Below are 12421 nucleotides of genomic sequence, written 5' to 3' on the forward strand. Positions count from 1 at the left end.
ACAGCGCCAACTTTGTTCCCCAGTGCGAAACACACGTATTAGCTTGTGATTGACACCAATGTTGGCCAATAAGGTGGGGGTTGTGGGTTACTGAGCCCGCACACAGCCAATGAGCAGCGGGACAGGATGATGTATCAAGTGCCATGGTTTTCCGTAAACAGACGTACCCGGAAGAAAATATGTACTCCTCAATGTCATGCTGGAGAAATGGACCGGTCCTTGTTGCGCCGGAAGTGACGCAAGTGCCCGTCGACGAAGACTTAATTTTTTTAAATTAAGGCACTTTGGTGAATTGGGAAACGAGTGGATGCAGAAATGTGTGCATAATGGCGCATTTTACGCACTGTTGTTTTGCGTTTTAAACATGACGAAACAGACAAACCAAAGGGAGGACGTGATCGAGGACACTGTGGATGTTTGTACAAGTTAAACTAGAGGCATCTCGGACCTGGAGCGGTTCATGGCAAAGATTAAAGATCCCACAGTGGACTCAGGAGTAAAGGACCTTATTTTTTGATGGATTGGATGCTGTTCTCGATCGGTAAGCGTGGTTTATTCTGCTATTGACTTAATTGTACGTAAATTATACCGTGTATAATGGTTAGCTTTGCTTCTGTGCACATAGTGCGCATTCGGACCATGTGCTCTGGCACATTTGTGTTCAGCTGTATGAATTAGACTTAATTTTTCTATTGTTTAAAAGGTGTTGTTTTATTCTGCAGTTTGCATTATTGTAGGTAAAAATCTAAGATGTGCACACATTAGCGTCTCATCTGTGCGCACGGGTGAGGCGCGCACTGGTACGTTCCTGTGGAGAGTTACGGATCAGACTTTGTTTATTGTTGATATCTGACAGAATATAGTTCAGACAGAGATAAGCACAGAAGCTACAAGTGTCACTGCTATGTCAGAGTGGACAAACACCAGAACTAACATATAAACGTTGTATTGGAACTGGAAACATGAGGCTGTGTGATGCCGTAAAGGCGATTATAATCGTGCACAATGATCGCGATTATTAAAAAATGCCACGAACGATTAATTGCGGACCTTATTTATCGCGATTAACGATATTATCGTTTATCGTCCCATCCCTAGTCTTGTGCAGCGTCTGCAGTGATGCGGTCGCTGTATCGGTCCGTTGTGGTAAAGAAGGAGCTGAAGGCGAGAGCTGAAGGCGAAGCTCTCGATTTACCTCAATCTACGTTCCTACCCTCACCTATGGTCATGAGCTCTGGGTAATGACCGAAAGGACAAGATCGCGGATACAAGTGGCCGAAATGTGTTTCCCCCGCAGAGTGGCCGGGCGCACCCTTAGGGATAGGGTGAGGAGCTCGGTCACACGGGAGGAGCTCGGAGTAGAGCCGCTGCTCCTACACGTTGAGAGGAACCAGCTGAGGCTCGGGCATCTGCTCAGGATGCCTCCTGGACGCCTCCCTAGGGAGGTGTTCTGGGCATGTCCCACCGGGAGGAGGCCCCGGGGAAGACCCAGGACACGCTGGAGGGACTATGTCTCTCGGCTGGCCTGGGAACGCCTTGGGGTCCCACCGGAGGAGCTGGAGGACGTGTCCGGGGTGAGGGAAGTCTGGGAGTCCCTGCTTAGACTGCTGCCCCCGCGACCCGGCCCCGGATAAGCGGAAGAAAATGGATGGATGGATGGATATTATTATTATTTTTTTATTTTATTTTATTTATTTATTTATTTTTTTAATTTTTTTTTTCACAATTAACACTTATATGAAGGTTACATATGCTCCTCCACCCAGAGAACCATCTACACAGACCTCCACCCAGACGCTCCTCTACACAGACCTCCTCCTGGATGCACCTCCACCTGCATGTCCCTGTTTTCCTTTAGCTCACACTGGTTTAGTTTTGCTGTTGAAGGTGAAAAAGTTTAAAGGTGATGAAGCTCATTTCATTTTCTGTTTTTATATTAACACTTCACAGATTGTACATTTAATCCCCAGAGCAGTTTTAGACGTTTCCTAAGAAATTAACTGTGTGTTGTCTGTGCATAAGGAAATGAACTTAAAACAGCGAGTCACAAACATTTACACACATTTCACTGTGAACATGCAGCCTACACAGGTACAAACACAAATGTGATGTAGTTTGTCTCTGCATGTGTTGCCGTAGGTTAATATCACACACAAATCTGTTATAGTGATGGGACTTTGGCTCCTTTGTGGGATTCGAATCTTTTGGATCCATTCTCTTTTTCTATATATAAATGATTATTATTATTATTATTATTATTATTATTATTATTATTATTAATATTATTCTATGTTTTTTTAACCATGACAGACCTAATTTTATCCCCAAACTAATCACACAGAGAAATGTCCAAGGCTCAAATGTGTTAAAAACGGTTCAAGCTCAGAGTGGGAGTGAGTTTATCCTTCAAAATGATAAAAGTCTAAATAAAATGTTGCCCTACAATAATAATATATTTTTAAGGTCCCAAACATGTTTTTTTGTGCACAGAGCTCTCACTGGTGTTGTCTGCTCTGCTTCTGTGCTGATTTATGTGTCAATTCAGCGTTAAACAGAGTCAAACAGCGTCAAAATGCGTCAAAATTGGAAAGAAAAAGATGAATTTCTTTCAAAAAAACAACCAAATCAATAATCTGTCATGTTTAAGATCAGGAAAAGGGTTTGAGCTCGTCTCTGGTGTGAAACAATCTTAAGTTTTGCGCTGAAAAGCACAGGAAACGGCGCACTCTGCTCTTTTGGCACGGGTTTGTTTTGACTTTTACGCACCTGTGGACGGAGGGGAGTCACGTGAGGGTCCTCGGGGGGTGCGGGTCCGGGGGGTGGGTGGTGTCTGGGTGGTGTCTGGGTGGAGGGTCTGCGGCTCTTTTGGGGGAGTCACGGGTCAAACTGGGGGGAGTTGTATCCGCGTTGCCATGAGCGCTGTGGGAGGAGGGAGGGGACAGAGCCGCGCGGGGAGGCAGACTCCGCACACACTCTGCGCGCTATTCCAGCTATGAGGAAGTGCCACTGACTGGAACGGCATCTGAACGAGTCCACGGGAGGACAGAGCTCCACGAATCCCGAGAATCATTGACACGGGGGGTGACTATGTGCCTTATAGAGCCAGGATTCCCGCGGAGGTAGAGCGGCGTGAGAGGCAGCGCTATGGAGAGAAAGGCTGAGGAGAATGGGAAAGAGGAGGCGGGCTAGACAGTCTGGCGGACAGGTGCAGCGCGAGAGGAAACCAAACGTGGAGCCATGGATTCAAGAAAAGAAAACAAGGGACGAAAACAGCCCATGAAGCCCAACAAGCGCAAGGAGAACAAGCAGAAAACAGGCGCGTTCATCCGGAGGAAATCTCTGCGCTCGCTGGGGCATTTCATGGGCAGGATCCTTAAAAGTTTGGGCACTTTAGCGCACTTTGGAGAGCCGGCGCACACGCAGGAGACCGAGGATGACGACGGGGGGTTCGGACAGAGCGGCACGGGGGGGTTTAAGGACGCGCGCGACACTTCCAGGGAATCTAAGAAAAGCGGCGCCGCGTCCTCCGCGTCTCAGGGCGCAGCCAAAGAGCGTCTGTCCCTGTCCTACGGAGACAAGACCCCGGGCGCGCAGGGGCTGAAGAACCACGGGAACACCTGCTTCATGAACGCCGTGGTCCAGTGTCTCAGCAACACCGACCTGCTGGCGGAGTATCTGGGGCTGGGGCAGTACAGGACGGACGTGGGGGGGCAGAGGAGGGCGGTCAGCGCGGGGGACGGCGCCGCGGAGGACGCGCGGGGAGAAGTCACGGAGCGACTCGCGTCTCTGGTCCGCGCGCTGTGGACTCTGGAGTACACGCCCCAGCTGTCTGTGGAGTTCAAGGTGAGAGGGGTGTGTGTGTGTGTGTGTGTGTGTGTGTTGTGTCATGTTGTTGTTTTGTGTTTTTGTGTGTTGTGTTGTTGGGTTGTCTTGTCTTGTGTGTGTTGTTGCCTTGTGTCTTGTGTTGTGTCACGTTGTGTTGTTGGGTTTTGTTGTGTTGTTGGTGTTGTGTCGTGTCTTGTTGTGTCATGTGTTGATGTTTTGTTGTGTCATGTCATGTGTTCTGTTGTCTTGTGCGTTGTCTTGTGTTGTGTCATGTTGTGTGTTGTTGGGGTGTCTTGTCTTGTGTCGTGTCTTGTTGTGTTGTGTCATGTTTTGATATGTTGTGTTGTGTCATGTGTTCTCTTGTCTTGTGTTGTGTCATGCTATGTTGTATCATGTTGTGCTGTGTCATGTTGTATCGTATTGAGTGTTTATTGTGTTGTATCGTGTTGTGTTGTGCTGTTTCATATTGTGTTGTTGTGGTGTTTCTTGTGTTGTGCGCTTGATTGCATCATGTGTTGAAATGTGAAGAGTTGAGTTGTTGGCTTGTGTTGTTTTGTTGTCTTGTCTTCTGTCGTGACATGTTGTGTTGTCTTGTGTTGTGTGTTGTATTGTGTTGTTGTGGTGTTTCTTGTGTTGTGTGCTCGATTGCATCAGGTGTTGACATGTGCAGAGTTGTTGTGTCGTGCTCTGTAGTGTTGTATTATGCTGCGTTGTGTTGTCTCGTGTTGTGTGTTTATTGTGTTGTTGTGGTGTTTCTTGGTTGTGCGCTCGATTGCATCAGGTGTTGTCATGTGCAGAGTTGTACAGTTAAACGAGACGTGTGTTTGGGGAGAAGTGTCTGGAGACGTCACAGTCGCATTAATGTAAAGACGTACAGAGGGTTTGATGGGGGCGGGGCCACGTACAGAGTGTTTCATGGGGGCGGGGCCATGTACAGAGGGTTTGATGGGGGCGGGGCCATGTTTTTTATCAGTGAAATAGATTTGTCTTTTGTAAACATGACTGTACTTTTTACTTGTACTTTTTTTAGTTTTGTCTGGTCTTTTGTTGTCTGGACAGCCCCACAGCAGAAGTTTTTTATTTGTTATCTTCCTCACACGCTCTAAATTGAATCCGGCGCACGCTCAGAGCTTTTCCGATCCCCACGTGTTTCATTTTTGTGTTTTTTTCTCTTTATTTTCCCTGTGTCAATTAAACCAGGGCCGTCTGTCAATCAAAGCTGCTCCCGCCTCCAGACGAGACGCTGTTTCTTTGTCTCGAGTGTTTCACAGGGAACAGGTGTTGTTATTACTTAAACAGCACCTTGAAAAACTCCGTGTGTGCAGGCTCATCTCTCAGATAAAATCTACTGACACTCTGCAGATGCTAACTGTAGGCACCGCTCTGTCTGAGGCGCCGTTAGACTTTAATCTGTGTTTTATTTTAACGCAATCGACCCATAAAGAACTGAATTAGCAGGTGAGCTGATTCTGATTTGTGCTGTTAAATAAGTCCCGCTCAAATAACATTACAGTCACAAGCTAGCATTAGCATTAGCATTAGCCAACAGTTTTTCAGTTACTCTCACCTTTTTGTTGAAATTAAAACTCGTAAACAGGATCATGAATGCTCAGATTCATCACGAGCTCCTGAAAATGTGCCGTTTAAACCCATTTTGTGTTTTTTTTCTTGAGTTTTCAGACTATTTCAATTCTTTTTTGGCAGTTTTTTGCTAATGCGTGCGATGCGTCGCCATGGTAACTGCGAAAAGCAGGCGGCGGACCCTTAAAAACACCTTTAAAGTGCGTATGACGCTTTAACGATCCTCTAATTCTGACTTAAGTTGGTTGGATAAAACCTGTAAATATAAATTATAGTTTTACACCGACCAAGAAGCAGTTTGTGAAGAAAAGTTGAAAATTACGTCGAAAATCAGGCAACAGGAAGTAGAGACAGTAGTATCACACTGAGCGAATCCTGCCCGAAAGTTTAGAAACACATTTTAGAAACACATTTTTTTGATATTTTAAACATGATTTAAGCAAAAATAAAGTTGTTTTCTTACATTTTTATTTGTCAAATCATAAACTCTGTGCATTACTACACTGTTGCTAGGTAACAGTCACGGTATTCCCTGGTGTGATGTCATAATCTCTAACCAGGAAGTGGAATTTAAACCTAAAATAAACTAAAAAAAACCCTGCCGAACACAGAGAATGAATTGTAAATGAGTGTGAGCCGTCTGATCTGTCATAGTTCCATTTATTGTGACGTTTTAAACCCAAAAATGTTCATCTTTAGGCTTTAAATGTGGCGTCGGACACAGACGAAAGGGTTTTAGGGTCAAATAGCGTTATATACGTTTAAAAACCTCAAACTTGGACGTCTCGGAGCTGTAAACGTGGCTTTCGTGGCGTCGTTTCAGATCAGATCTAGTTACTGATTACACCCAGACCGCCGTGACTCACCTGCCCCACAGTCCAGCTCTTTACGCTCCCGTGTTTGTCAAAGTTTACACGGCTCAGCGTCGTTCACAATCAACACGTGACCTCGCCCGTTTGTCTGTCATGGCGAGCGCCTGAGTCTTGCCTTTGGGCGTCTTTTTGGGTGAAAACGAGCCGTCCGTTTGGCTCGTGACCCGCTCCAGACCAACAGGAGGAGGAGGTTTTGGAGCTGAAGTCGTTACGTTGGTGTTATTCAAAAATAGTTTGTTTTTTTCAGCTAAACGTGATGGAGTTGAGTCTGGTTACGGTTCATACACTTCGCCTTTTCAGTCTCTAAGTTGTGAGATCATCGAGTTTTGCAGTTTTGTTGTAAATTAGCAGTAGTAGTAGCATTTAATTTATGTCCTAATGGAAGATAGAGCGGGAATTTAATATGTTTTCTTCTTCCCACTCCTTTTCGAGCTTAAATACAAATAAATAAATAAATAAATAAAATCTTTGACCGTCCTGGAGACTCGGAAGTTGTTGTTTTTTTTTGTTTTTTTTAGCTGTGACGCTGCTTTTTATTCAAATCTTAACAGTTTCGCTCTGTTGTTGCTGAGGTAAACCAGTATTTACATATAAAAGTGTTTCCCGTAGCGGCCGTGGACTCTTATTTTCTCCCGTAGAAGAAGCGACGACGCGCGGTGGACGATGGGAAATAGCAGCGCGTGACGTCCGCTTGGATGTACGCGCCGATCTCCACGGTTTCGCACTTCGTCGGCTGCGTTTGACGGACGCTTAAGTCGCTCCTGTCCCGTTTCATGCGCCGACGAATCCAACGATAAACGTGCCGTGCGTTTCCAGCGCGGAGATCGGCCGCGAACGAAGCGCGCGTCCGAGCAGACTTCGCGCACTTCTGTATCCCATCATGCACTTCTTCTACAGGAGAAACGAAGTATATTTTCTTAAAGTTATGTAATACTCGCTACAACTGGGGAAAAAAATCACCTGTAACGTTTTATTTGTCCGTTGATATTCAAAGAGAAACATCACGTCTTTACTTCATTCGGTCGAAACAGAAATAAACGACGACACTTTGACTCTTCTACGAAATAATAAAGAATGAATCAAAATAAAACTGTAATTATTTCGGAGTCCATTTTACACGTTTAGCTCGTTAGTCGGCGGCCGTCGCGGTTGCTAGACGACGTAACGTAAGCGCACAGACGGCGGTCGGCGTTCGCTCCGTTGGCGTCGACCTGTCCCATTTCAGCACGGCCTTTGCGGTCGACGGAGGAGCAGCCTTCGTCGCTCCCGGGTCCTTTCGAAACGCGCTCCCGTCGAATTGAGACGCGGTCCAATGTTGCTAAGCGCTCGCTCCTCGCTAAAACCTGTCACCTTCTACAGCCTCGCTCCCGATTGGCTCTTCGGTTGCTACGACACTCGTGGTCGGAGTTCCTGTGACCACTCGTCTGTGATTCCGTCGCCGTTTCGTTTTCGCGTGCTGCTGTTTTACACGTTTGTCTGCGTCTCGTGCAGATCGTGTCCTGCACTGGCCCTTCTTCCATCTCAGGCCTTTTGCGCTGATCAAATATTCTGGGCTCATCCCGGGGTAAAAGCAGCGCGCGATAGAGACGGCCCCCCGCCGCGGCGCCGATGACACTGAGCACTTTGAGGCAGAGTGGGGAAGAAAGGAAGCATGAAAACACATTATCTACGGCGAACCGAAAGTGTTGCCCTCCTGTGATTACAAAACCCTCCACTCCGCTCCGTTCTGTATCTAAACGAGCGCGCTAAACAAATACGTTCTGACTTGTCAAACTGTCAGCGGAGCACGGCGACCTCGGGCTTTTTAGCTAAACAAATGTACACGGTGGAGTTAGATCACTTTGTTTTTGCGTCGTTGTTCGTATTTTGCAGTTTTGTTCTCGTTTAGCATTTTAAAGCATCTGTCTGTTCTAATGTCGTTTCCTCGTCGCACACAGACCTGGAGTTGTGTTTCGTTTCATTCGCACATGTTTAAACGCACAAAACGGTTCTTCTCTCAAACCGAAAACGCTCTGTTCCACCTTGTGATGTCATCGTGTGGTGCTACGCTGTGTTTTTAAACTCCACACGCCTTCATTTCTAGAATCATTTGGATCATTTCAGCGCCTGGAGTTGCCAATTTTCTACTGAACTAAAGGTAAAAGGAGCTGTTCACTTGAAAAAAAACTACCACTTGATGACATCACAAGGTGGAACGGAGCGTTTTGAGGTTTTTGTGAATGAAAAAACACAACTCCAGATGTGTTTTTGACGCGCTAACGGCATTAAAACATGACTTAAACCTCACATTTTGTCCATTTTGCGTAATATCGGATCCATAACAACCATCTGGACACTGAAGTTATTTAAGGCAAAAGCGTTTCTCACTTTCACCGGGTGAAAAAAGGCGGCGTTTGACTTTTTCCAACAAATATGGAACGAAACAAACACAATTTTTTATATTTCAGATGAAGAGCTTGGACTCCTGAGATTTATAACAGTTTTGAGCGTAAAGGAATAAATAGTAAACAAAGCAAACAACCTATGACCTCTGACAGTGAACACATGTGACCTCTGACCTCTGACAGTGAGGACCTCTGACAGAGAGACACACAGAGACAGACACACAGAGACGTACAGAGACACGTGCAGAGAGAGACACAGAGACACACAGGGACAGAGGGACACACTGGTCTTCGTCTGCAGCTGCAGATAAAACTGTAAAGTCGAGTCTATTATCATGAGCTCGTTTTATCGTCCACATCGTCCAAAGTTTTGATCACGTCAGTCGTTCTTTTTCTGACCCTGACCTCCTTAATCCACCAGTTCATTCTTACCTCACACCAACAGCTCCGCCCAAAACACCACCTAAAGCTCAAACTGTCTTTGTCATAACAGCTTCATCAGTCTTTTCCTGCTGATCCAAACCCGGGGATGAAGTGTCGTTTTATTGGTTTAAACTCTCGTCTACATTTGTTTAGTTTGACAGTCTGAGCTCCTTTTTACCGCCGTGAAAAACTGCTCGAGTTCTTTTGTCGCTCGCTTGGCAGGACACGTCTCCGGGACCAGCTCTGTTCTGCAGGAGGAGCAGGAGGCGCAGGAGGAGGAGGCCTGTGTGTGTTTGGAGTGAGGGAGTGAAACTGTCCACTGAGACGGACACTCTGTCCTAAAGATCCAACATCACACAAAAAACACTCTGTGAGGTTTAAGTCGTGTTCTGACACTGTGCGTCAAAAACACACTGGAGTTGTGTTTTGTTTCATTCACACACGTTTGAGTCACACTTTATTATTAGTCTGTAACATCTACAAAGCTCAAAACGCGACTTTCCACCTTGTGATGTCATCAAGTGGTAGTTTTCAAGTTTTTACCTTTAGTTCAGTCGAGATAAGAGACAACTCCAGGACTGAAATGATCCAAATGATTCTATAAATGAAGGTGTGTGGAGTTTAAAAACACAGTGGAGCACTTCCTGTATCACCACACGATGACATCACAAGGTGGAACAGAGTGTTTTCAGTTTGAGAGAAGCAGGTTTTGTGCGTTTAAACATGTGAGAATGAAACAAAACACAACTCCAGGTCTGTGTGCGACGAGGAAACGACATTAGAACATAGATCGGAGACGGGAACGCGCCGTGTTTTGTGGGGTCGTGTGAGTTCGTTTCAAAAATGCTCCTCGCTAAAAAAAAAATCAGCTGAAGATGTAAAGGCACTTTTTGCTGTAATTATCTTTGGTGTGAACGCTCGGCGCTAAAGTGCTCACTTAAACTCTGAACAAACTGCTACAAACTGTGCAGACTCAGCATCCACAGTCCAGGTGGCGCTGATCACACCCCACCCCCCACACCCACCCCCCACACCCCCCACACCCCACCCCCCACACCCCCCACACCCACCCCCCACACCCCACACCCCACCTCTCACTCCACCCCACACCCCACCTCTCACTCCACCCCACACTCCACCTCTCACCCCACCTCTCCTGCACCACCCACAGACCACAACCTCCGTCCTTTAAAGGTCCATATTACACCGTTTCTGATCTGTTCCAATGTCGAGTTCTTTTCTCAAACTGAAAACGCCCCGTTCCACCTTGTGATGTCATCATGTGGTGATACAGGAAGTGCTCCACTGTGTTTTTAAACTCCACACACCTTCATTTATAGAATCATTTGGATCATTTCAGTTCTGGAGTTGTCTCTTACCTCAACTGAACTAAAGGTAAAAAGGTCGATATTAACTTGAAAACTACCACTTGATGACATCACAAGGTGGAACAGAGCGTTTTGAGGTTTGTAGATGTAACAGACTAATAATAAAGTGACTCAAACATGTGTGAATGAAACAAAACACAACTCCAGGTCTGTTTTTGAGGAGGGAACACAAGATTTGTTTCTACAGTAAAATTTCTCTGCATAACAAATACAGAAATACTGGACCTTTCAACATAAAATACCTGATATTTAAGAAAAAATGTTCAAAATGTTCTCATCATGATTTTATTACTCCCCCAAAGGAAACAGCGGCTGATTTAGTCGCTTTTGAGTTGTGCAAACATGAGCATATTTACAACCACAGCTGTGAATCCTCCTCTTTATATAAATGGACGTAGCTAACCTGCTAGCCGCCGCGTTGCATACAGGAAGTGATCATGAGCTCACTTCCTGCTCTAACTGTCGCTGTCACACTCGTCATTTTGGTCTTAAACGTTCGTATTAACCCTCTACATGATCCTGGGGTTCATTTTTTTTAGTTATTTTGAGTTTATTTTTTAAATTTTTAACTTTTATTTATTTATTTTTTTTGATGGGTTTTTGTTTATTTATTTATTTATTTTAGGTTTTTTTTGTTGTCTTAATTTTTTTGTTATTTTGAGTTTTTTTGTTACTTTTTTGTTACTTTGAGTTTTTGTTATTTTTATTATAATTTCTTTTAGTTGCTTTGACTTTTTTTTAGGTTTTTTTTTTTGTTAGTTTTTAAGGGTATTTTTATTTTATTTTTTTTATTATTATTTTTTTCTGTTTATTTTCTTAATTTTTTGTTATTTTGAGGGTTTTTTTTGTTATTTTTGTTATAATTTCTTTTAGTTGTTTTGAGTTTTTTTTAATTTAATTTAATTTTTTTTGTTAGTTTGAGGGTTATTTTTTATTTTATTTTATTTATTTATTTTTTAATATTTTGAGTTAATTTTCCGATTTTTTTTTTTTTTTAACCGTCCCCCCTCTCTGTCTCATTCTGGTCTTAAATGTTCGTATTAACCCTCTACATGATCCTGGGGTTTTTATTTCACTCTTTTGTCCTTAAATCAAGATATGAACATTAATAACAGACAAATCAGCCTTAGCAACAGGTTTGATTGACAGCGTTGCTAAGCGCCCACTCACTACTACAACATCCTCGCTCTAGATTGGCTCTTCGGTTGCTATGATACTTGTAACATGTGTCCTCAAACTGTTTTTTATGTAGCAAAGATGATATTTTAAAGAGTCCAGGCTCATTAAAAATAACTGTGCTGATGTGAAAGTGGAAATAAAAAATAGAAAACGTGATGTAATGAGTGTCGTATTTCTGGTTTGTCTGGGCAGCTGTTGAAAAATGCCAAGGTGACTGTAGTAATGACAGAGCGTATCCGGCGCCGTCCTGCCACACCTGTAGGGAGTGAATGAGTGTGTTTGTACTTTAAGGTCGTCCCGCGTCGTCATTTGTCAGTATCAGGCTCGTGTCCGCGGCTGAGAAATGCGCTCGAGCCTGTTCGCCGAGCCGGGAGGACAAAGTGCGGCAAAGTGGATTTTATGGGAGTGTTTAGAGTGAATTCCTGACCTGGACGTCCGTAGAGGCGTCGTTGTTTACACAGAGGGATCATGGGAGGTGGAGAGGTCGTGAGAATTATTGTTTAAAGCTGTTTTCCGATACTGATACTGACGGCGGCGTAAGCTCCTATACAGGTATCGGTATCTGCGAGTACTCAGACCAAATCACCGATCTGATACCGCTTTGTGTTTCCCGAATGAGGACTCGTAAATGTGAGCGCTGCTGCTGTTGACATCTGCGGCTAATGCTAATGCTAATGCTGACGCTCAGAGCAGGTTAAATGTAAACAGTGGAGGCTCTGCAGACGCTTAAAACACGCTAATAATGACAGAAAAGATATTTGTGTTAGCG

At 44.6% G+C, this 12421-nt stretch overlaps 1 protein-coding gene across 1 annotated transcript in view; it reads left to right on the forward strand.

The window, feature by feature from the left end:
• The first annotated feature begins 3022 nt into the window (after window positions 1-3022).
• The window catches only part of usp43a (ubiquitin specific peptidase 43a), a 138008-nt gene continuing 128609 nt past the window's right edge, over window positions 3023-12421 (forward strand). The window contains exon 1 of the mRNA XM_055222320.1: window positions 3023-3843. Coding sequence (XP_055078295.1) covers window positions 3238-3843 — 606 coding nt within the window. The 5' untranslated portion in view covers window positions 3023-3237. The remainder of the gene's footprint in view (window positions 3844-12421) is intronic.

Source organism: Periophthalmus magnuspinnatus, chromosome 1 (genome assembly GCF_009829125.3).
Source record: "Periophthalmus magnuspinnatus isolate fPerMag1 chromosome 1, fPerMag1.2.pri, whole genome shotgun sequence".
NCBI lineage: Eukaryota > Metazoa > Chordata > Actinopteri > Gobiiformes > Gobiidae > Periophthalmus > Periophthalmus magnuspinnatus.